Source organism: Sphaeramia orbicularis, chromosome 9, assembly GCF_902148855.1.
Source record: "Sphaeramia orbicularis chromosome 9, fSphaOr1.1, whole genome shotgun sequence".
NCBI lineage: Eukaryota > Metazoa > Chordata > Actinopteri > Kurtiformes > Apogonidae > Sphaeramia > Sphaeramia orbicularis.
Genome location: NC_043965.1, coordinates 21,746,351 through 21,770,442, shown reverse-complemented (window position 1 = coordinate 21,770,442; position 24,092 = coordinate 21,746,351). Strand labels below are relative to the sequence as shown.

At 35.4% G+C, this 24,092-nt stretch overlaps 1 protein-coding gene across 1 annotated transcript; it reads left to right on the top strand.

Moving 5' to 3' along the window:
- Positions 1 to 809: 809 nt before the first annotated feature.
- On the top strand, positions 810 to 18,740 carry tspan36 (tetraspanin 36). The gene is made up of 7 exons (XM_030143846.1): positions 810 to 1,082; positions 9,504 to 9,695; positions 9,844 to 9,918; positions 11,033 to 11,134; positions 16,321 to 16,470; positions 16,586 to 16,669; positions 18,570 to 18,740. The coding sequence occupies exons 1-7, from the start codon at positions 1,023 to 1,025 to the stop codon at positions 18,648 to 18,650; spliced, it is 744 nt and encodes a 247-aa protein (XP_029999706.1). The 5' UTR covers positions 810 to 1,022; the 3' UTR covers positions 18,651 to 18,740.
- The last annotated feature ends 5,352 nt before the right edge of the window (positions 18,741 to 24,092 follow it).

Here is a 24,092-nt window from a genome sequence, read left to right as displayed (position 1 = left end):
CCCCTCTCTGATATTGGGTTTTAAACACGTTTCTTTACTTCAAAAATTAAATGCATGGATATTTTTGTAACTCCACAGAAAAAAAAAAACCTTGATCTCATTGTTGTTGTTTTTTTTCATGCCTAAGGAGGAATAAAAACACTAAAGAAAAAAAATCTTGACTAAGGTTCTCACAATTAACGCATGAAAGGGTTAAAAAAAAAAAAAAAAAAAAAAAAGCACTCGGAGACCCCCTCTCCCCGATCACCACCAAAATTTAATCATTTCTTCCTTGTGCCAGTATCAACATTTCCTGAAAATTTCCTGAAAATACGTTCTTAACTTTTTGAGTTATCTTGCTGACAAACAAACACGCACGCACACACAGAAAAGTGATCACAATAAAGTTAAAAAAAAAAAAAAAAAGTAATTAAAAAACATAGCTTGGATTGTTTGTTTTCAGACAAATTTTACCCACAGGTTTTACTTCCTTGGACAAAGAGTTACTGAAACCCTTTAAAGGGTTTTGCGGTTTTTCTTTGTGTCTGGTGTAAATGTATAAAACAGGAACATTTTGTGGAAAATCAGCTGTTTCCTGTTTTCTGGAAAGAGGAAGAGGCGTTCACTGTCAGACAAATTCTAGGCATCAATAGAGTCAAATCTTCTAATTCTAGTACATTATACAGACAGAACTAAAGGTTGAGTAGTTCAGTCTAAGCGCATGTAGGTTCACACTGGGGCTGACATTAAACCGTCTCCTTTCAACCTGTGCGTAAAAGGTCAGAGCGGTTCAAGGCTGTGCGTAAGGGAATGGTTACCCGGGGAGCTGAAGGGCTGTAGGACCTGTTCTGTGACATCACTTTCCTCCCCAAAGCATGTGACCATGTGATCACTGCAGTCAAACAGATTGAGCAAACTTGTGACCAGAACAACAGCAGCAGGAGGAGCAGAGGCAGCTCGGGTTTCCACCAGATAGAAAGTGAACTGCAGCGATTCCACAGCTTTTATCCCTTCGTCATCCCTCCATCTTCCGTACAGACAACATGGACTGCGGAATTATCACATCCAAAACCGTGCTGCTCTTCCTCAGTTTGATATTCTGGGTAAGTGAAGCGGAGTTATTTCCTCATCTGTTGTGATTTGACTGTTTGCTTCCTGCATTTGAGACAAAGGAACTGCTTTTGTAATGTAAACAAATCTGCTCTGTTTGGCAAAGATCCAGGTTATTCTAATGTGTCTGAGGCTTCAAATCAGGTTGTATATCCATCTCAGCTGGTTTCCTCACTCATATAGACGTATTAGGTACTAGATCTTTCTACTGTTCCCATCCCCAATGAGGTCACCACCTGCCTTTTAATGCGTAAATTATTCTAAACAAGCATTTCCCCAGAACTATAGATTTACTGGAATACAGTCATACAGGATGTTGCAGCCTGCCAACCATTTTGTTCCTCTCTGACTCAGTCCAGCAGTCTGACCAGAGGTTAAATCTGGCATTTTATCAAAGTTTTCTTTTGTATATTGGGTAATTCACTATACCCTTTGAATTGTGTCTTTGTTGGCTGACCTATTCTTTTTCTCCTTATTGGGAAATTAGTTTTGAAAAGGCTGGCTCAAATTGATTTTGAAAGGATTGTAAACTTTCCTCTCGGTCAGTGGCAGATATCTGTAATTGAGTTATTGGGACAGAAACTGGCCTGTGTGTGTTTATTGCAGAGGGAAAACACACAGTCTCTTTCTGAGGTCAAATGCTGTCTACTTCCTTATTCTCTGTCTCTTCTTAATCGAATGGTTTCACACTCCCAGGTGTGCTCATGTACACAGAATTAGTGTTAGTGCAAGCTGGCGTTATGTTCTTCCCCTTTCCATCATCACGCTCAGTCAGGTTTGTCTTGTTTTGCTCGTCAGATGATCATCACACACATCCTCATCCAAACAGACAGGAAGGGAAATGATCAAATGGAAATGAAACAGACACATAGATTTGATCTGTTTCACTCATAAAGACCCAAACATCCACTGACGACTAAAATCATCTACTGATCTAAAGTGTTCAGTATCTGTTCATTTACTAACTTTATCAATACATGTAAATAATCGGTGTAAAATGCAGTTTGTCTTTTCATGGTCATCAGATATGACCCATTTGGACGTTCAGAGGCTCTGTAGTTACCATGGAAACACCATCATCTTCTACAACATTGATTCACCAGTAAAACCTATGGAGTTGTGGATGGAAATAGGCAAGGCAAGTTTATTTGTATAGCACATTTCAGCAACAGGGCAATTCAAGGTGCTTCACACAGGACATTGAAATAAAAGAAACAAAAAGAAACACATTTAAAACATTATAAAAGAAACATGTAAAAGGTGATTAAAAGCAGCAAGTAAGAAAACAACACATAAAATTAAAAAAAATTAAATAGAATAAAATAAAAATAAAAACACATTAAAGTAAAAGTTGCAGTGCAGAGTTTCAAAGAGAATATAAAATTTAAAAAGTCAAAAGCCTTTTAGTCAAAGGTAGCAGTGAACAGGTGAGTCTTCAACCTTGACTTAAAAGAACTCAGACTCTCAGCAGACCTGATATTTTCTGGTAGATTGTTCCAGATATATGGAGCATAGAAACTGAATGCTGATTCTCCATGTTTAGTTCTGACTTTGGAAACACAGAGCAGACTTGCACCAGATGACCTGAGTGGTCTGGATGGTTCATACTGGACGGTTCATACTTTCTAGAAGAAAATACTTGATTTATGTTCAGTTAATGACATATTTTACTGTAAAAGTCACTTTTTTCTGCAGTTTTCTCCTTCTTTCAATATGATAACCTTCAATTCTACTCTGAGCTTTTATGAACATCTACATGATCAGTGAATTAAATACAGGAAAATACCTGATTTGTATTGACAAAATGTAAAATACATAGGATAATATTACAATAAATGGTGGTAAATCACTTAAGAATGGTTAGATATAGAGAGAATTTCATTTAGGAGTTGACATTAAACTAGCGCTGGGTCTTTATGGGTTAATCAATCTATGAAAATGTCAAACAAATCTAGATACGTCATTCCATTAGCCCGGTTATGTGGAATGCATTTGTCTGTATGAGGCTGAGAAATGTTTTGGCAAACCTCAGCCAGCTGTTCAGCACAGAATGAGCCAAGATCATATGAGGATAAAACTGTGAGCAGCTCAGTGATTCACTGTGGTATGAGATTAAAATAGCAGTGTACACTAAAATTCCACATTTTGCTATGAGAGGATTGTCCCCATACACATTTTTGTCACATGTTTTTGTGTTTGTATCAACACCGTCATCCTAGAAGCAGCCCTCTTGTAGGGACAGATAGGCTACTATGTGATATATGCAACTTTGCACTCGAAAATATATATGTCGAGGCCCAAAACGGAATCTGGCGCGATTCAGAATTGGGCCGGCCCAGAATGGAATTCTATTCTAGGCCGGCCTAGAATGGAATCCTGCTGCTATAATGTTATTTTTATACCATGTTTAATGCAAATGATCCATAATTCCATAATTTGTCATAATTTTACATTTTCAGTCTTACATACCTTGAGTAACTATTGTCAATTTCAGTCGATTTCACTGTACCATATATTGGTGGGGAGTACCACTAGGTTCTATTTGTAAATAAAGTGTATTATAGTTTACAATTAAAATGTTGTTTGTTTCATTTTTTTTTCACATATTTGCAAATTCCATGTATTGATTTTTGTAATAATTTAGATCATTTGCATTAAACATGGTATAAAAATAACATTATAGCAGCAGGATTCCATTCTAGGCCGGCCTAGAATAGAATTCCATTCTGGGCCGGCCCAATTCTGAATCGGGCCAGATTCCGTTTTGGGCCTCGACATATAGACAGGAACCTGGGTAAAAGAGAAAAACAGTTAAAGTATCACATAAACTCATCTTTATGAAGTTTCTTTAACATTTATGTATAGAAACATCCTTCTTTACATCAATATTAACTGCATAAGATGCCATTGTAACATTTGTCTTTAGCTTATAAAGTCCATATGCTTTATGTGGCATTATAATACTTTATAATACTTAGTTTTTCACACAAATAAGATGTGAGAGGAGAAATGAAAAGCTTACAAAGGTCAGTTTCTCAGAATGCAGCAAGAACACTATGGATGCTTTCTTTCCTGTGTGCAAAAGCTACATCCTGCCTGAGGCCTGGTCTGAGGGTTTAGTACCCCGGGGTTTTTACCATGAAGAGATCCTCTAAAATCACGCTCGAAGAAACTTTTCTCAACATTCCAGAGAGGTGGCACAGTGCAAGGAACTCTATATGTTGTGTAAGCCTCTTTGTGCTGCTTCTTAGGCACAAGATCAGAGTTTCTAGAAAGATTAAGGGGTGAGTTGTGAAGGGGGAGGAGTGGAATAACTACCCCAGAGGGATCCCGTGACTATGGAGTGATTAAGAGAAGTGAGTCATGAGGTTCATGCGGAGGATGAAGGATTGTTAGGTCACACAAAACACCAGTACTCACAAAAAGACATGAATTCATAACTCGTGTCATTACAGGGAACTAATACTAAAAACTGCAGAGGTGCAAGAAAATGAGATGAAGAAAATGAAATATGATGCAGGCTAATAAAGTAGGAGTAGATGTTCCAATATGAGTGAATTCTGCTTTTTTAATACTGTAGTCATAGATGGTAACCTGAAGGAATGAGGTCCAAAGAGCAGTAAGAGTAGTTGTAGTCAAGACCACGCTATCTGAGACCAAGACATTTTCAAGACCAGAGGGTTTCAAGACCAAGACTTAAGGGTCGAGACCGAGACAAGACCAAGACCGTTCATACAATATTAATTATTAGAAGAGTTAAGAAAGTAAGAATTCTCTATTTTAAGATTGATTTACAGTAACGGTGACAAACAGTCTGCACTTTTTTCAAAGCATCACAATGCAGGAAGTCTCAATTCTTAGTTTATTTTTCTGTGTCAAAAATCCAGCATCCATGAACTGAACAGCAGCTGTTTCATTCACAGAATTACAACATTAAAATGATGGGAACATACCAAGCCTGAATCAAATGCAATGACAAAACACTCAAACATCTTCACCATCCAAAACAAACCCATGAATATGTATGCCTTATTTTTTGTCACGGTTTTTGGTTCAGTTTGGTTTTGCATGTCATTTTACAGATGGAAACCAAACTTTGTTACTAATGAGTTTGCTGATATCACTGCTGCTGTAAACACCTTCTCCGGGTCTTCCTTCACAGCCGTTGCTGGGGAACCGTGGGAAACAAATCAAGAAACCAATAACTGGTTGCTTTGAAATGGATTCCTTCAGTGGTGTGAGCAAATAGCTTAACAGCAGTGGTCTCAACCAGTCTTGTCTTAAAATCCTGAGTCTGCACAGTTTGAGACAAGACCGAATAAAAATGCACCCAAGACCATGACCAAGACCGTTCTTGAGTACTACAACACTAGGAAGGGGTCAGGTGTGTTGATAATGACGCATATATTGTTACTATTGTAATTATTGGTGCTTGTATCAGGTGATGCTTTCACTTTCAACAAGGCTTTAGAGCAGGGGTGTCAAACATGCGGCCCACCAAAGGGTCCAGTTTGCCCCCTGGGATGTTTTTGCCAAGTGCACCAATTCCACAGTCTTGAATTGAATTAAGCAAAAAAAAAAAAAAAAAAGCTTGAATTAAGGAAAAAATCTTGAATTAAGCCAAAAAAAAAATTCTTCAATTAAGTAAAAAAAATCTTGAATTAAGCCAAAAAAATCTTCAATTTATTTAAAAAAAAATGTTCAATTAAGTAAAACAAATCTTGAATTAAGGCAAAAAAAAAATCTTCAATTAAGTAAAAAAAAAATCTTGAATTAAGCCAAAACAAATTCTTCAATTAAGTAAAAAAAATCTTGAATTAAGCCAAAAAAAAAAAATCTTCAATTAGGTAAAATAAATTTTTGAATTAAGCCAAAAAAAATCTAGAATTAAGAACTTAATTTTTTTTCTTTGTTTTAGTGCAAAAAATAACATTAAATTCTGAAAATATTTACATTTACAAACCATCCTGTAACAATAAACTGAACAAATATGAACAACCTGAAATATCTAAAGAAAATTCAGCCCAATTTGAACTATTTTTCTGCCTGTTCCTCAGTGTTTAGTGTCTTTGTAGATCTGATCCATAATGCACATGTAGAAATGATAAGTTGAGGAATAATATTGTTAAATTTGTACTAAATTTTCTTACATTTTTTCATTTAAATTTCATTTTTTCAGTTTTGTTTTGTTTTTTGTTTTTTTGATAGTTTATAAAAGTAAGTTTTTTCACAATTCAATGTTTTGTTTTTTTTACACTAAAACAAAGACAAAAATTTGGAGTTGTCATTATTTATAGGTTATTATGTTATTATTTTTCTGGTCCGGCCCACTGTAGATCAAATTTAGCTGAATATGGCCCCTGAACTAAAATGAGTTTGACACCCCTGCTTTAGAGGAATAGGATTTCGAGGCTAACAAAAATGAAGCAGAATAAGTTATAATGGCGCACTAAAAATGACTGGGGAATCACTTTGAAACAGTTAATGTGACTCCAGTTTTTGTCTCCATAACATCTGGTCATGTTGGAAAAAGATGATGATGGTGATGATGATGATGATGTGTGTCTAATCCCCATTAGTAACCATGACAGACTGTGTTCATCACAAGATCACATATTAAAAAGAAGGGGATTCTCTTCACGCTTTATTAAAGGGTACTGATATTCCAACCTCTCAACAGCAGGGGGAAATCACATACCACAATACCTTCACAGCTACCAAGACCGTCGAATCAACGCTATATATCCACAGACTGTATCATTATTTAACACTATATTCTGGAAATATGAAGTTTTCTCAGTTATCCAAAAACTCACACCTGGTTATTATGACAGCTGATCCAAATAACACTTCAAATCTTTATGTAAGTTACTGCATCAGCTGATAGTTTACATTATAGCTCTGCTAAAACAGCCACAATAAATCAGTACAGTGCAGTTTGTGTCGTCAATAGCTACATTAAAGATCTGTTCTGTGTCATTTAAACAAGGTCAGAACCTGAACCGTGGATCAACAAACTTAAACCTTCATAACTTTCCTAATCCAACTCACCCGTGTAGAAGAAACACACTTTCAGCATCAAACTCCATTCTTATACTTCAGAGCTGTGTCCAGTGGTGACAATAACCACAGTGCTTCCATCTTTTATCACTTTCTTTGACTCTGTAAGTAGTTTCTTAGTGGTTCTCAGCACATCTTGTCACTTTCTGGTGGTAGTTTTTTTACAAGTGTTATTGTTCCTCATCATGGAAGACCATCAGAGTGACTCACTACTCCCTCTAGTGGACACATAAATCCATTGAACTGCTGTTGTGACTAGATTCGATTCATAGCTCTACAATTTATTATGTAATGTTTGAAAGCAGAAATATTGCATACATATAGTCGCGGGAAAAAATATTAGACCACCCTTGTTTTCTTCAGTTTCTTGTTCATTTTAATGCCTGGTATGACTAAAGGTACATTTGTTTGGACAAATATGATGATAACAACAAAAATAGCTCATAAGAGTTTAATTTCAGAGCTGATATCTAGACATTTTCCATGTTTTCTTGATAATAAATAATAACCAAGTTCTTACATCAATAGTTATGATATTGTACTGCCAAAAACAGTGCTTTTAGGCATTCCATGTTTTCTTTTCTGTCTGTTTTAGTCCCATGATACACACAGTTAGTACTTGATTGCATAACCATTGTTTTTGATGACTTTTGATGGTCTAATAATTTTTTCCACGACTGTATATAACATTGGCACAAGATCTTTTCTTGATTTCCTACTTCATGTTACACTAGTCTGCAATTTTTTTTTTTTTTTTTTTTTTTTTTTTTTAGAAATGATCTGGTTCAGAGATTAAATATGCTAAATGTTATGTATTTCAATAAGATCAATTGGACAACAAATGACAAAAGTGCTGGTTTTCTGTTTTCAAGGTACAGTACAAACAAAAAGTTAATGATATTTCTTTTTAAATTTTTATTTACTTTTTTGTCATTTTTGCCATTTCTAAATAAAACTATGTCCTGTCATTAAAAAAATGTGTTTCAATTCACACAAATAAAAGTAAAAAGCGCTGTGGAAGAATCCCAACTGACAAAAATAGCCCAGAAATTTAAAATATCCGTAACTTTTTGTTTGTAGAGTATATAATAAAGTGTTATTATTACACATATATATTGGTTTATATAATTTGTGCAATACATTTATAAATCTTCCACTAGATAGAACCTGTAAAGTGAATGCATTGTAATGTGCAGACAGCCAACCAGCATTTTTTTTGATGATGATGATGATGAAATTCTTTATTCAGTCACACAATAACCAGTGTCAACAACAGCACTTCAAAGATTACAAACATTACCAACAGGTTATGACTGAAAAGGCACAGGCAGAAGCAAAATGCTTATATTAATGCCTGTCCTACATAACATATTCAGCTACCCAGTATCCAATATAGGAAAAAGAAAAAGACAAAAAACAAAAAACAAAAACACAGTGTATCCAAGCCAACAAACAAGCGAAACCTAAAAAGGTGAAAATAAACCAGAGAAATAGAAAACTTAACCACCAAATTAATGGTAATTTAATGTAGACTCAAAAATAAATAATTTACTTATTGCTTGTTAGAGCTTAACAATTGTATCCTTCAAAAATTGCCTTACGTACCATTTTTTTAAATATCAAAAATGGGCTACACATTCTTAAATCCATACTGGCCTCATTCCATAATTTAACTCCAACAACAGATATACATCTTCTTTTTGTCTCTTTTTTTAGCTTTTTGTACAACAAATTTACAAACATCTCGCAAATCATATTTATGACTTGATTTTTCTTTATCGTGGTAAAATGTCACTCCTTTTATTCTGGAAGCATTTTACTTGTAGACCAGTGTTATGTGCAGGATTTAGATGAGCTTCTTTGACGTATTGGATGAACATGATGCTGGGTATGACATGGAGAAAGATCTTATAGGGAAATAAATACACACACAAAGGGAAAACTCCATTTGTGTTCTCTCTGCAGTGGAACTCATGATGAATAATACAGACGTGTTAATGGGTTTGTGAAGTTTTATGTTTTATTGCTGAATGATAGACTTTACTGCCAACCAGCCCGAGCCAAAAGTGGGTCCAAGTGCAGTTAATGTTTTTTTTTTAACTCTATCAAAGTATTGAATTGCACTCTAACTATATGGAGAGTAATGGCTGAGCAGAACAGATCCAGTCCACATTTATTGATAATTTTTTTGGGTAAAACTAATAAAGTTATTTAACTTTACAACAGAGTGATAATAGTAAATATACTTTTATCCGAACCCATCCAACACCCATGAAGTTTTACTCTCGCCACGATGCTCAGAGTCAAACTAACAGACAAATGATGACGTTACGTGTTGTTTTTTCGTCCCGCAGGCTGCAGGAGCGATGCTGGCCTACGTCGGCGCTCACGTGATCCAAAGCTATGACACTTTCGGCAATTTCATCCAAGACAAGTACACTCTTGTCCCAGCAGTCATCATTATCGGCATCAGCGTGGTGATGTTCATTTTCGGTCTGGTGGGTTGCTGCTCCACGCTCCGGGAGTCTAAAGTGGGCCTCAGCTTTGTAAGTATTTACCAGTGTGTGTGTACGTTTGGTAAAATGCACAGTGTGTTGTGTTCTTTAGTCTATCATTGTGTTAATTTAAGGTAATGTTTTTTTTTGTCCCTTTGCTTGGTTTTACTCATTCTTCTCTGTATCTTTCTCATCCCAGTTTTTTGTGATCATCATGCTGATCTTTGCCGCTGAAGTCGCTGCGTTGGTTTTCAGCTTCATCTACCGAGGAAAGGTGAGTTACACAAAAAGATGTTTAGTGGTTGGCATTGTACTTTTTCAGGGATTTTTGTCTTTAAACCTTAATTATTTTCTGTGGTGTTTTTCCCAATGAATTTTTCTGTCCATCTAATCAGAATAGAACAGAATAGAACAGAATAGAATAGAATAGAATAATAATGGATTAGATTTATATTGTGCTTTTCTATTAACGCATAGTCAAAGCACGTACTCAAAGGCTGATGGACGTGGGAATAGCAGCACTGGAGACAAGGAAGGTGAAGTGTCTTGCCCAAGGACACGACAGCACATGACTAGGACATAGCGGGCCTCGAACTGCCAACCCCTCCGCAACCCACTCTACCTTCTGAGCCATGGCCTCCCCAAATAGAATAGAATAGAATCATTATTTAGGGTGGAAAATTGTCTTTGGCTCTCTAACATACAGCATACAATACTAAAATATGAGATAAAATTATGATAAAATCTCAAGCACAACTAAAAAGAAAGAGGAAAATTCAAGTAAATAAATAAAAACAAATAAAATACAGTGCAAATAGGGTACAGGACAGTTAAAAACAATATATTCAGGCAGTCTGTGTCACTAAGTGGAATTGAGGAACTTAGAATTGAGGAAGTAATTTATCCCTATTTATTCTTTGGATTGTTCCATGGAAACCAAGTATTTCCTGTATTTAATTAACTGATCATGCAGATGTTTATAAAAGCTCAGAGGAAACTGAAAGGTTATGATATTAGAACAAAGTGAACCGAAGAATAAGTGACTTCAATAAAATGTATCATTTATTAAATATAACACAAAGTGTCTACAACCAAATTACATGGGTTTTATTAGTGACGGTGTTTCCATGTTCACTGCAGAGCCTCTGAACGTCCAAATGGGTTATATCTGATGATAGTAAAACACTGAGAAACAGCATTTTACTTGAATTATTTGCATGTGTTGATAGGATTAGTGTTCAGAAGTTATTTAGATCAGTAGATGCTTTAGGTCTTTGAGGGTCAAAGGCATTATAATAAATCTGCTTTGGAACGTTTCTATACTGTATGACCGCATTAATAAAGCACATGACTACTATATATTATACCGTTATGTGTTTTACTTCCAGGTAACCGATGACCTGGAGCGCTCCATGACCACAGTCTTCTCAAACTACGGTGGACAGGAGACGCAGGCTGATACTTCAGCTGTGGACTTCCTTCAGAGGGAGGTTAGTATTCTTTTTTTTTTTTTCCACTGTACATAAATAACTTTGTGCTCTTAGTTGCACTTTCACCCTTGTCTGCTTTGTTTGCATCGTCAGAGACCGCATACTTTCATTTCCCCTTTTTCTCGTAAGTCATCATTAAAAAAAGTCAATAATGCACAGAGTATATGGGCCCAGTGTGGGTTTAAGGCTATGTGTGTTTAGTATTTCTGCGAATATCATTGGTTAGGTAGATTATTAACTGGGTTAAATGATTTAGTTGAACATATACAGGTCATCTTGAGTGGACTTAAATGAAACTAACAGCTGTGCTGTGTCGTAGTTAAGTTTATTTTGAGTGCATAAAATCATTAGATAACAAAGAACAATAAGACACAAACAAAATTTTCGTTGCTTGGAAAGGAGTGGGAAGAAGTATTACTTATAGGCACCCCCACCCACCCACCCTTTTTTTTTTTTTTTTTTTTTTTTTTTTTTACAAACTAATAATTAAATTGGTTCCGCTTCGTTTGGTTTGTTCACACACTTCTTTTTATTTATTTATTTTTTTTGCATTTTTATATGCAAACCATTCACCATACATTTTTAATCACCTCACACACAATCAGATTTGTATAATCAACCTTTTTAATATAAACTACAATATTTATATGCACTTAAGTTATTTACTACAAATACAATTATTAATAAATGTAATAATACCTCCTAATCATGATAGTCTGTGTTAATCAATTACAAATAGGCAATACACAATAATATCTTATTTTATGCATTCTTCTGTATTATAATTAGATTTTCACTTATTCACATAATGTTCTATATTTTGTCATTATACTGGATTAAGGGAAATGAGTATAGCCAGACTTTACCCAATTATTAATATTTTTCCATCTAAAGTAATACTGTTTGGAATGAGAATGAGCCACTGAGTAATAATGACTAAAATTAATCATATAATTTAAATAATTATAACAGGTATTGACTGGCCATGATTTATTTGCAGTGGAGTAAAAGATAAATGTGAGAGGAGCAAAGACTTTAATGTCAAAGTAATAAAATCTAGATATATGTGGCTGTTGTAAAAATGTGTTTTCACAGCCCTGATAGTATCAGTCATAATGGAAAATACAGGAAATTACTCTCAGGGGTAGAAACTGTAGAGGTTCAGAGTCTTAAAATAGAAGATGGTTAAGAAAACAAAGAGACTTTATATTTTTACTCCACCCCCTGAGGGGAAGGCAGGGGGTATTGTTTTTGGTTCGGTTTGTTTGTTTGTTTGTTAACACTTTGTTTGTAATTTACGCTGTATTTAATGATCTGTATCAGACGAGTATTTTAATGAATTTAGTATTAACGTTTAATTTATTCCATGTGTCATAATGTGTCATGCATTTTTTAAATTTGACTCATATTTGATTAAGCATTTGATCATTTTTATCGGGTGAGAGTATAATAATAGAAATACCAGGAATTACCTCCATCCGTATGCGATTTTTGTACACCCCATTTTCGGACACTATTCACCTGATTCTTTTCAAATTGGACACATGTGCTTTACCACTAGGAGAGGTTCAGTGCACAGATAAATGGCCGAATTTCAATTTTCAAATTTTTTTTTTGTAATAATCTTTTTATTGTTCTTTTCAGTCAGCTTTATCTCTTTTAGCATTTTACATCATGTACAGGGGTTGGACAAAATAATGGAAACACCTTCACCTCAAGATGATAATGCCCCAATCCATACAGCTAGAATTGTTAAAGAATGGCATGAGGAACATTCTAATGAAGTTGAACATCTCGTATGGCCGGCACAGTCCCCAGACCTCAACATTATTGAGCATTTATGGTCAGTTTTAGAGATTCAAGTAAGACGTCGATTTCCACCGCCATCGTCTCTAAAGAGTTGGAGGGTATTCTAACTGAAGAATGGTTTAAAATTCCTTTGGAAACAATTCACAAGTTGTATGAATCAATACCTCGGAGAATTGAGGCTGTAATTGCCGCAAAAGGCGGACCTACACCATATTAAATTATATTTTGTTGATTTTTTAAGGTGTTTCCATTATTTTGTCCAACCCCTGTATATAACTTCTATATATGTAAAAAAAAAAACAAAACAAAAAACAAACAAAAAAAAAAAACATGCTCATACAAGGGAGCAATGACAGAAACAGCAAAAATATGCACAGTAACGTGAAATAGAGTTAATGGGGAAATAACAAGTATATTTCCCATTCCATTCTTTCCTTCCAGAAACCCTTTTCCCTTGTAATTTAGTGATTTTTTTTTTTTTTTTTTTTTAAATACATTTTTTATCATTTCAACTTAGAACATTTGTCCAACCGATTTCTTGGACATTATTTATTTGATTTGACCTTTATTTAACCAGGAAAATCCTCACTGAGATTAAAAATCTCTTTTTCAAGAGATATAAGAAATGACAGCAGCAACAGAAGTTACACAAAATAGAAATCACAGCCATACATCCACTCTAAAAATATACATAAAACACAATAAAAGTCAGCTCTAAAACCGTACATAAAACACTAAACTCAGAACATACATGTAAAACATTATCAATAATTTAAAATGTTCTAAAGGTATAACAGCATTGTTCCTTAAAAGCATCTCAAAGCAGAACTCAATTCAATCAGTTAGAAAAACTTCGACGTTCAGATTTATCCTTTTTTTTTATTCATTTAAAATGACTTTGAATGTATTTACAGAGATCAGTTCCTTCTGTAAGTTGTTCCAGGCACATTTAAAGGCTTTGTTTCCCAGTTATTCACCCAATTCCCTTCCATTATTCACCCAACTCTTTTCACATTTCACGCACATGTTCTTTTCATGTGCCTTTCTCTCAATTTTTTTTTTTTTTTGCAAAGTTTTTAAGAAGATTGAAAGTTGAGACTCAATATTAATCCCTGGGTTTGCAGGGTATCAGTGAGCAGGAGGGGCAAAGTGTTATGTGACCAGGCCTAGCTTACTTTTTCACTTGCTAATAACTAACACAGCTTCAGAGTTAGGAAAGCTTTAATTTTTTAAGTCCTTCTCCTACGGTGGTTTTTATAATCCTGATGTATGTCACGGATTTTTTACACATTATGGGTCAAATCGCTGACCAGACTGTAAAGCTTTGACCCAGGCCAGCCTCCTTGGTCCTTGATGCATTTTTTTGAGACGGTACACCAGAATTAATTTCCAGGTCGAGGTTCAAGAATATGCAAAAAATAAAGAATAGAGAAGAGGCTTGGAAAAGAAGAAGACAGAGACTAAATAGTAAATACAGTAAGAGAGGAGAGACGACGACACAGGTGCAAGACAGAGATAACAAAATAAGAGGGAAACACTAGAAGGCATGACAGGGCTGTTTTTATTCACATTAAAAAACAGTTGCACAAAGGTTGTCAGGCTTTTAGGAAGTGGGAAGTGTGGCTGTATTGATGACTTTAGGACCAATAAGGATGCTGCAAAGTTCATCAAATTAATACATAACAAACAGAAATCCCTTGTTAGAATGAAACATCATCATGTATTAAGAGCTGAAGAAAAAAATGTTAGACATTGGCTTTGACAAACCTTGGAGGAAAGTCCAGACCAGACCCATTACATGTGTCAAGTCCTCAATCACAAAGGTTAAACGAAAGTGCAGACTTTTAACCCCTTATCGGGTAATTTTTGGTTATTTCCGAATACATTACAAGACAGTGACAGCAACAGTTACAGTGAGTCAACAATCTCAGGTCCAATGTGGTCTACAGGGTCTGTAAGGTCCACCTCTGCATGAACAGTGAGTGTACCTGCTTTGTTACATACCATGAAGTAATGGCACTAATGGTACTAATGTAAGGAATGATGCTCAAAGGGATAATGTGGAGGTTGACAGGTGTCTGGATCAGCACTTATGATGTTCTAATGTTCAAAAAGTGAGGTTCTTTTCACCTTACATGTGTTTTTCTTGTATTTTTATATATACTTCTTGCATTTTTTATCACTGACAGGTAAGGAACCAAATATGGTAACTTCATTGACCTTGATTTTCTACGTAATAAAACATTTTGAGAAATTTCACAGAAGTAATAAAGTATTGTTGTGTCCTCCAATAACACACTAAGGGTAAAATTTTGAGTTTCTGAGTACTTGTATGAGTGCCCTATAAAGGGTTAAACCATGATGATGAGGAAACACGTTCACCTTTTCTTTTGCTGATGAAATTGTTTGTTTATTTATATGTTTCGAATATTGCATTAAAATCAAACAACAAAGAATTATATAAAAGAAAGTCAAACATTCAAAAAGGAGCGGGATGAAGTTTAATTTATAATCGCCTGCCCCCTTACCCCATCCTTCACCTACCCTAAATTCCTATGTCAGATTCCCTAAATAACTTAAAAATCCTCACATATCAGACTAAATTCTGACTATGCACAAAACACAAAATTGCTGTACATATCAAGGATAGACTGTCCATTTTGCTGCAGCATTTCACATTAAAATAAACTCTGTCCTTTTCATAGCACTAATAGTGCACATATCAAAAACAAAAATAAACTCTGTCCTTTTCATGACAATAATACACGTATCAAAAACAAAATAAACTGTGTCGTTTTCACAGCAGTAATAGTGCACATATCAAAACAAAAATAAACTGTGTCCTTTTCACAGCAGTAATAGAGCACATATCAAAAACAAAAATAAACTCTGTCCTTTTTGTAGCAGTAATAGTGCACATATCAAAAACAAAAATGAACTGTGTCCTTTTCACAGCAGTAATAGTGCACATATCAAAAACAAAAATAAACTCTGTCCTTGTCGTAGCAGTAATAGTGCACATATCAAAAACAAAAATAAACTCTGTCCTTTTCGTAACAGTAATAGTGCGCATATCAAAAACAAAAATAAACTCTGTCCTTTTCATAGCAGTAATAGTGCGCATATCAAAAACACAAATAAACTCTGTCCTTTTCATGACAATAATACACATATCAAAAACAAAAGTACACTATCCGTTTCCTAACAATTGTGCACAAAAATAATCTGTCATTTCGTAGCAGTAATATGCTTATCAAAAAAAAATTGTGTCTCATTTGGAGGGAAACCCGCTCAGCGTCCCCTGTCCCGCTCCATAATTGTCTTATATTGATTCTTCATTCAGTCTTAACTGCTGTTCTCTCTCTGTCTCTGTGCAGTTGCAGTGCTGTGGTATTCACAATTACACCAGCTGGTCCAACACGACCTGGTCTATCAGAAATAACAACACAGTGCCTCACTCATGCTGTAAAAACAACAGCGCGCAGTGCACCGGAAGACTCGATCAACCAGACCTGCTGAATGTACAGGTAGAATGAGCAGCAGAAACACAAACACAGTGTGATTGTGTCTTTAACGTAGTCTCTGTAAATGTACTTGTCAGATATTTGTCATGAAGATTTTGACTCTGCTTCTTCATTTCAGGGTTGTGAGCCAAAGCTGGAGAGCCTCCTTAAGGATGCTCTGGGTTACGCTATGCTGGTCATTCTGGGCTTTGCCATTGTCAAGGTACTGCACACTACTGTTGGACTGTAAAGACAAAAGTATCAGAACCAACCACTTCATTCATTCATATTCTGAACCACTTAATCCTCTGAAGAGGGGCGACATATACAGATGAACAACCATTCCCAATCTATAAGTGATGCACAGGGTGGGTGAAAAGTAACTAGCCATTAAAAATTGGTAATAAAAGCCATATTCCTATTACAAATTTATTGACACAAATGATATAAGTTCTTTATTACATGGGAAAATGAGAGTAAATCTTCATATTTCATTGTAAGCACCGATGGCCTCAACCAGTTTCCTCAAACGTCCAGAGATGGAATGATCAACCTTCTGAAGGATGTCATCTAGGATATCATTGAGAACCACCTGAATCCATGAATAAGAAAAAAGAGAATAAAAAAAAAAAGAAGTCCCCATTAGTGTTGTCTGTTTAAAAAATGTTTTTGTCATGACTTCAGTGATACTAAAAATTCTATACGTAATTTCTAATGCCTAGTTACTTTTCACCAACCCTATACATTAGACAGTTAACCTGTGGGGGTGCATGTTTTTGATCGGCGAGAGGAAGCCGGAGTACCTGGAAAGAACCGGATTACAAGTATTATCATAACAACATGTCCGTGTTAGTAATTATTATGATGAATCAATATATTTTAAAGTTTATAGGCCGATTTTGTTTTTCCTCCTGAGTGACAGTTGAAGAAACCAGACAGCTACTTGTGTTTTTAAATTATTTATGATCAGAATGTGACGAATGTTTCATAAATCTACATTTACAAAAATTCAAATGGTAAATGTAGCACTGAGTAAAATTAAGTACAAACAAACTCAGGTAAGTGGAGATGAAAGTTTAGTTTATTTTGAATATGCAGCAAAACAAATTAATCCTACTTAGTCCTCAAAAAATTAAACAGATTATGAGAAAACAAAACAAAAAACATATACATATACATGAAAACAAAGTATGACTTCATTTGCATATTCAAAAAGGAGTGGGAGGAAGTATAATTTATTTAATCCGGCCCCTTCGTCACACAACAGTCTATCGTTTAGCTTCCTATCAGCATAATATATGAAAAAGCAAGTCCCTTGGATCAGTTAACTGCACTTACCATCTTCACATACAAATACACACCTATATTGACATACCAGAAAAGTAAAAAAAAAAAAAAATACATACATCCTTGAGGGCAACAAAATGAATACACAATAAAGTAAATAATAAGACAAAGTGAACAACAACAGCAATCAAAAATGAAAACAAATTGAATCATAAATATGAACTAAAAATGCTTATCGCATTATAGAATAGAATAGAATAGAATAGCCTTTATTGTCCTTGTGTGTACAATGAAATTAGGAGTGCTACTCCAGTCAGTGCAATAATATTAATAAAACACCAGTACTTCTGAAAATAAGACACAAAAGCTCTAAAAACATGAATAAAAGAAGGCACTGAGCTGGAGAGCAAAAAACTGCGGTCCCTGTATGTGCTGCCATCTTGGAATAATGATATAAAATAATATTTTGATGTTTGTCAGTGTCGTCTTCTTGCCCAGACCCCCTGTTAGCAGTGAAACGCCTGAATTCAGTGTGTCCCAATACTTTTGTCCACATCGGAGCTAAACATGTGGAACGTGTTTGTGTCTAAATCCAGTTAGAGATGGAGGAAGAAACGGTTTAACAATGGTGGAAAAAGAGTTTGTCAAGGCAGAAATTTGCAGCCCACGAGGTTGAATTTAGTTTTTTGCGCTGACAAACCCTTCTTTTCAAGTCTACAATCCCTGCCCACGTCTCAGAAACAGACTCATAATAGACTATCCTCTCCAAAGAATGAAGAAAAACCATTTGCATTTAAAGAGCTTATACACGATTATCTGTCTTTGTCCTCTTACAGTTCTTCGGGATGCTGAGCGTATGTGTGATCACCTGCAGAACTGGCAGCCGGAGGAGTGGCTACCAGCCTCTTTATGCCTGAACCAGCTGCCACCTCCACTTTTTTGCACCATTAGGTTTGCTGATGAAGCTCTATTTAAAAAAAAAAAAAAAAAAAAAAAAAAAAAAAGCCTTAAACTTAAATGGATTATACCGGAACATTCCTGCTCATATAAAATTGGTGTCCATTTCTGATGAGGCTGTTCTACTTGTCCAAGTCTTTATATAATCCAGTTTCCACACATAGTGATCCGCTTCTGTCACCTGTTTGTTTAACAGCCTGATATTTCCTTCTTATACAGAAATAATACAGGTAACATGAAACCACCTTAAAGCAATTCACTAGTAGAAAATGTTGTTTCCTGTCAAACTGTTTCCTGAACGTTTCTGAGGCTTGTTGTAAGTTTGTTGCAGCTGTCACTGAAGAAAAGTAACTCGAGCTGTATCGCTACTGCATCATGTAGATATTATTTTCAGTGATGTTACTCTTTGACTTGTACCATAATGAATGACTTTAAAGTTGGACATTTTAAAGGTTTTTGTGATTATAAATGGAAGGACAGTGATTAAATGCCTTATTTAGGGGTATTGCAGCATTTATAGGCAACTTAAACAATAAATATATATATATCAATTTATGGTCAGTTCACTGTATTAGTCACAGTTTTACATAGTTTGACTTTTCATTATGTTTCTAAATTAAAAGGTGAATATGTTTCACAGTAATCTAAAGTGGTGTCGTTTTGCACTCTCTTATTTTTGGTAACTTCTTTTATGTGCGTGAGTTGTGATATTTTCAGTTTAATCCACCGTCACATGATGTGTTGATGTCATAACACCTTTCTGGGCGTGTTACCTCCCAACAGCAGTGTTCACATTAAACATGACCTCGGTGTGTTATCAGTCTCTCACCTCCTGACTCACTGCTGATAAAGAGGCCCTCGATGTCGCACACGCAGGAGATAGGAGAGTTCGGCTTACACGAGTTAAGCCACTACTCAGATAAATAAATGAGGACATAAACTCGTACCCTCAGGTGTAATCGCCATAACCCGTCACTGAGCTCTGACTACAGCATAGATCACCCATGGATGAGAGTGGATGCACACTTATATACATGTTTAACACTTTAAATACTAGAATAACATATAATCACCAGATTAACATGTATACATATATTTATTCATCCTATCTGTCTCTTTTTTTAAGTTAAATATGGCATAGCATTAACAGCAAAAGTAAACATACATGTAAATATGTTAACCTGCAATAACTGACATCATCCTGCAGGGTGTGCTAGAAAACTAACTAAGTTTAAGCCAACATGAGAAGTTGTGGAAGTAAAGGCTACTAAAAACCTCCTATGTACCCTGTCTACAGAGGAGCAAATAGATAATAAATCCACATTTGGTCATTTAATTCATTGATATGTCATTTATTCTATATATTACATACAGACTTTTTATCCTGATGGTTTTATCTTGTTATTGACCAAGCTGTCACTGCCACTTTGTGCTTGTGCTGAGGTTTCAATTTGTTGCCTTGCGTTCGGCGAACTGACATGAGCTGATAGAAATGACCCTGACGGCCCGTCTCCGTCTGTGTTCCTCTCATATCTCCTGACTGCATATCTTATTCAGTGCATATCCTCAGTGCTGCAGGCTGTGTTGACATTTAGACAGGCCGGTCCTTTTCACAAAGAAACCTCTTGGCGCACACTGCTCGATAACCTTGTCAGCTCACAGACCTGCCCCTCACGCCCCCCCACCACCCCAGTCCCTCCTCCACTACCGCTGCTGTCTTTTTTCTGGCTTTCCTCTTTTCCTCTGTTTATCTCTGTGTGTTTGCGTCTGTTGACTCACCTTTTCCCTCTCGTCAAAGCCCTTTCTGTGTCTGTTTTACATGTGAGGCCTGTCCTGCACCTCTGTCTCCTGTTCTTTGTCCTGTCTGTAGAGTTTCTAAAGTGATCACCTTTGAAGTCATGTAGTGCACAACCTGAGAGTCAATACCAATCAATCAGGGATGAGGGCAACTTTTTAGTTCTTGTGAAACATTAACACCTAATGAAGTAAGTGTGTTATCCGCCTTATGCATTTGTTCATTTTGACTGAATATCCTCCTGCAGTTCTTAAATCCCACTTCACCTCACCTCTGTGATCAGCCTTTATTCTCTGGACACTTTCACCGGGGTAAGATCTGCTTGTGCGTATGATTTGCTGTTCCCTCTGTACACACCTACAGATGTGACCCTCTCCTCTTCCCCTTTTTGCGCCGTCACCTCTGGAAAAGGCGTTCAGCACAAACACTGTGAGCAAGCTGAGCCATATGTCGTCACAGGGAAATTTCATCCTGACCTCTAATTTATTTATTTCCTTTCCTACTTAGACAGGGATCTGTTGGAGGGAGGTAATCTGAGGAGGACTCACACACAATGCTGCTGCTCAGTCTGAACTAAAGGGGCACGGAGACAAAGGCAAAGTGCGATTTTGTAGAAGTCAAGGGGTGACTGTGCAAAAACTCTTGCAATTTGTGTAATAATTTTAGTGGAATATGTTCTGTCTCTTCGGGTTTTAATTATTTGTTTACATCAAACAGATAATCCTTCTTAACAAAAACAGGTTTCTATTATAGTACAGTAATGTGCAGGAGTCTTAGGCCACCTTTAGCTATGCTGTTTTTACACAGTTATAATAAGCATAATATTTATTCCTCCGTCTCTCTATTACAATATAAGAAAAAATAAAGGGAAATATGCACAGGATTAACCCATAAAGACCCAAACATCCATCATCGGCCAAAACCATCTACTGATCTACACTGTTTAATACCTGTTGATCCACTAATCCTATCAATACATGTAAATAATTGGTGTAAAATACAGTTTGTCTTCTTTTCATGGTCATCAGATATGACCGATTTGGATCTTCAGAGGCTCCGTAGTTACCGTGGAAACACCATCATCTTCTACAGCATTGATTCACCAGTAAAGCCCATAGAGTTTAATAAATAACAGTGGATAGAGACACTTGGTTTATGTTCACTTAATGATATATTTTACTAAAAAAGTCACTTTTTTTTCTAATTTTCTCTGTTTCTGTTATAATAACCCTCAACTTTAACCCTTTCATGCATGAATTATGAGAACTTTAATCAAGATTTTTTTTTTCTGGAGTGTATTCTTAGTTTATTCCTCTTTAGGCATGAAAAAAATATCAATGCGATTGATTTTTTATTAATCTATTTTTCATGGAGTTTCAAAAATGTACACTCAGCTGGACACCATGTGTTTAATTTTAGAAGCAAAGAAACATGTATTTACAGATATACTATGTGAAAACTATGAAATAAAAACATTTTTAATGCTGCTAACCTGATGTTTTCTCACATTTTAACGTACTTGCATGCTGATAATATGCCAAAAAAAAAAAAAGCAACTTTTGTTTTAAAAAAACAAACAAAACAAAACTGTTTATTTCAGTCTAGTAACAATTATAAATTTTTTTACACTCAAACATGTTACTGTAGATCAGGTTTATCTAGAAAAGCAAAGTTATAGTAATGGTATGAATTGCAGTGTATGGGATGATGCACAAAACAACAAATCCATAAATATACAAGAAAACACCTTTGATCAGCTGTCCACTGTGGTGACCACTATGCATGAAAGGGTTAATCTGAACTTTTACGAACATCTACATGATCAGTAAATTAAATACAGGAAAATACCTGATTTATGCTGATAAAATGCAAAATACAGGTGATAATATTATACTAAATGGTGATAAATCACTTAAGAAAGATTAAATATACAGAAATTTTCATTTGGGAACTAACACAAAAGTAGCTGTGGGTCTTTATGGATTAAAAACTCACGCACAAAAAATATAAACTACTAGGCTTCTACAGGAAACTGAGTATTTAGTGTGATTTCTGTTGTCATGATAAAAAAGAACCCAAACAATAAGAAACATTGGACATGTGTTGAATGAAACCTGGTGTAAAATACTAGAGGATTAGACCAGTAAATCTCATAATGTCTGTATAGAAGAGTTCAAGATAAATACAAAGGAAGGTCACATTAAATACTGGATACTTCAGTCTGTTTTGTGTGAAATTCTTGGTTTTTAATGCTTTTATGTTTATCTTATTACAGAGACTGAGGAATGCATGAGTATATTCTAATATATCATGATTCTTCTGTTAAAACACTGAACCTACTTGTGACCTAAAACTTTTGCACAGTACTGTATGTCACACTGTTGAGACCAATGAACATGTACAGTTGTGCTCATAAGTTTACATACACTTGCAGAATTTGTGATTCTCTGGCCATTTTTCAGAGAATATGAATGATAATACAAAAACTTTTCTTTCACTCATGGCTAGTGGTTGGATGAAGCCATGTATTATCAAACAAATGTGTCCAAATGTCCCTGATCCAAAGTTTGCATTCCCTAGTTCTTAATCCTCTGTATTGGCCCCTTTAACATCAGTGACAGCTTGAAGTCTTTTGTGGTAGTTGTGGATGAGGCTCTTTATTTTCTCAGCTGCCCATTCTTCTTGGCAAAACAACTTGAGTTCCTTTAAAATTTTGGGCTTTCGTGCATGAACTACATGTTTGAGACCTCCCCAAAGTGGCTCAATGATACTGAGGTCAGGACACTGAGATGGCCACTCCTTCACCTTCACTTTTTTCCGCTGCAGCCAATGACAGGTGGACTTGGCCTTGTGTTTTGGGTCATTGTCACGTTGGAACATCCAAGACCGTCCCGTGTGCATTCTGTCAGGGTATGTAAACTTACGAGCACAGCTGTACTCTCTTTTAAGTGTAATCAGAAAAAAACAGATTTTTTTTTAAATAACACTAACGGGTAATTATGTACAATTTCATATAAGCATGATAAAATGGAAGAAAAGGTAAAACAAAAAAGAAAAATAGACCAACGAGGAGAAAATTTAGCAAATTAACATGATAAAACTTTACAAAATGCAAAGACGAGGCAAACAAACGTACATACGGTACAGTACAAAAGCCTTAGGCAGGTATTAGGTTTGAGTTACAATGTCCACACATATGCATTACTCAGTCTCTGTATTAACCCTTTCATGCATAGAGGTCACTACAGTGGACAGTTACTCTACAGCTTTACTCTTGTATATTCATGGGTTTTGTTGTTTTAGTTCCATATCAACCAACACAGTGGACGCTTATGCATCATCTCATCAACTGCAATTCATACCATTATTGTAACTTTGCTGTTCTTGAGTGGAAATCAATTGTTAATATTTATTTTTTGCATATTATCTCCCTGAAGTGAGTAATAACTAGTATTAGAATATGTTAAAATGTGAGAAAACATCAGATTAGCTGCATTAAACATGGTTTCATTTCACTGTTTTCATATCACTTTATGATATTGGGTTTTAAGTACATGTTTCTTAGCTTCAAGAATAAAATTCATGGTGTAGCTGAGTGGACATTTTT

Bases quoted from the DNA above. Each gene is read 5' to 3' on its own strand.
- tspan36 (XM_030143846.1), top strand. From the start codon at position 1,023: ATGGACTGCGGAATTATCACATCCAAAACCGTGCTGCTCTTCCTCAGT. The intron at 16,471-16,585 runs GTAGAATGAGCA...TCTTCATTTCAG, and splicing joins CAGACCTGCTGAATGTACAG to GGTTGTGAGCCAAAGCTGGA. The intron at 16,670-18,569 runs GTACTGCACACT...GTCCTCTTACAG, and splicing joins TGGGCTTTGCCATTGTCAAG to TTCTTCGGGATGCTGAGCGT.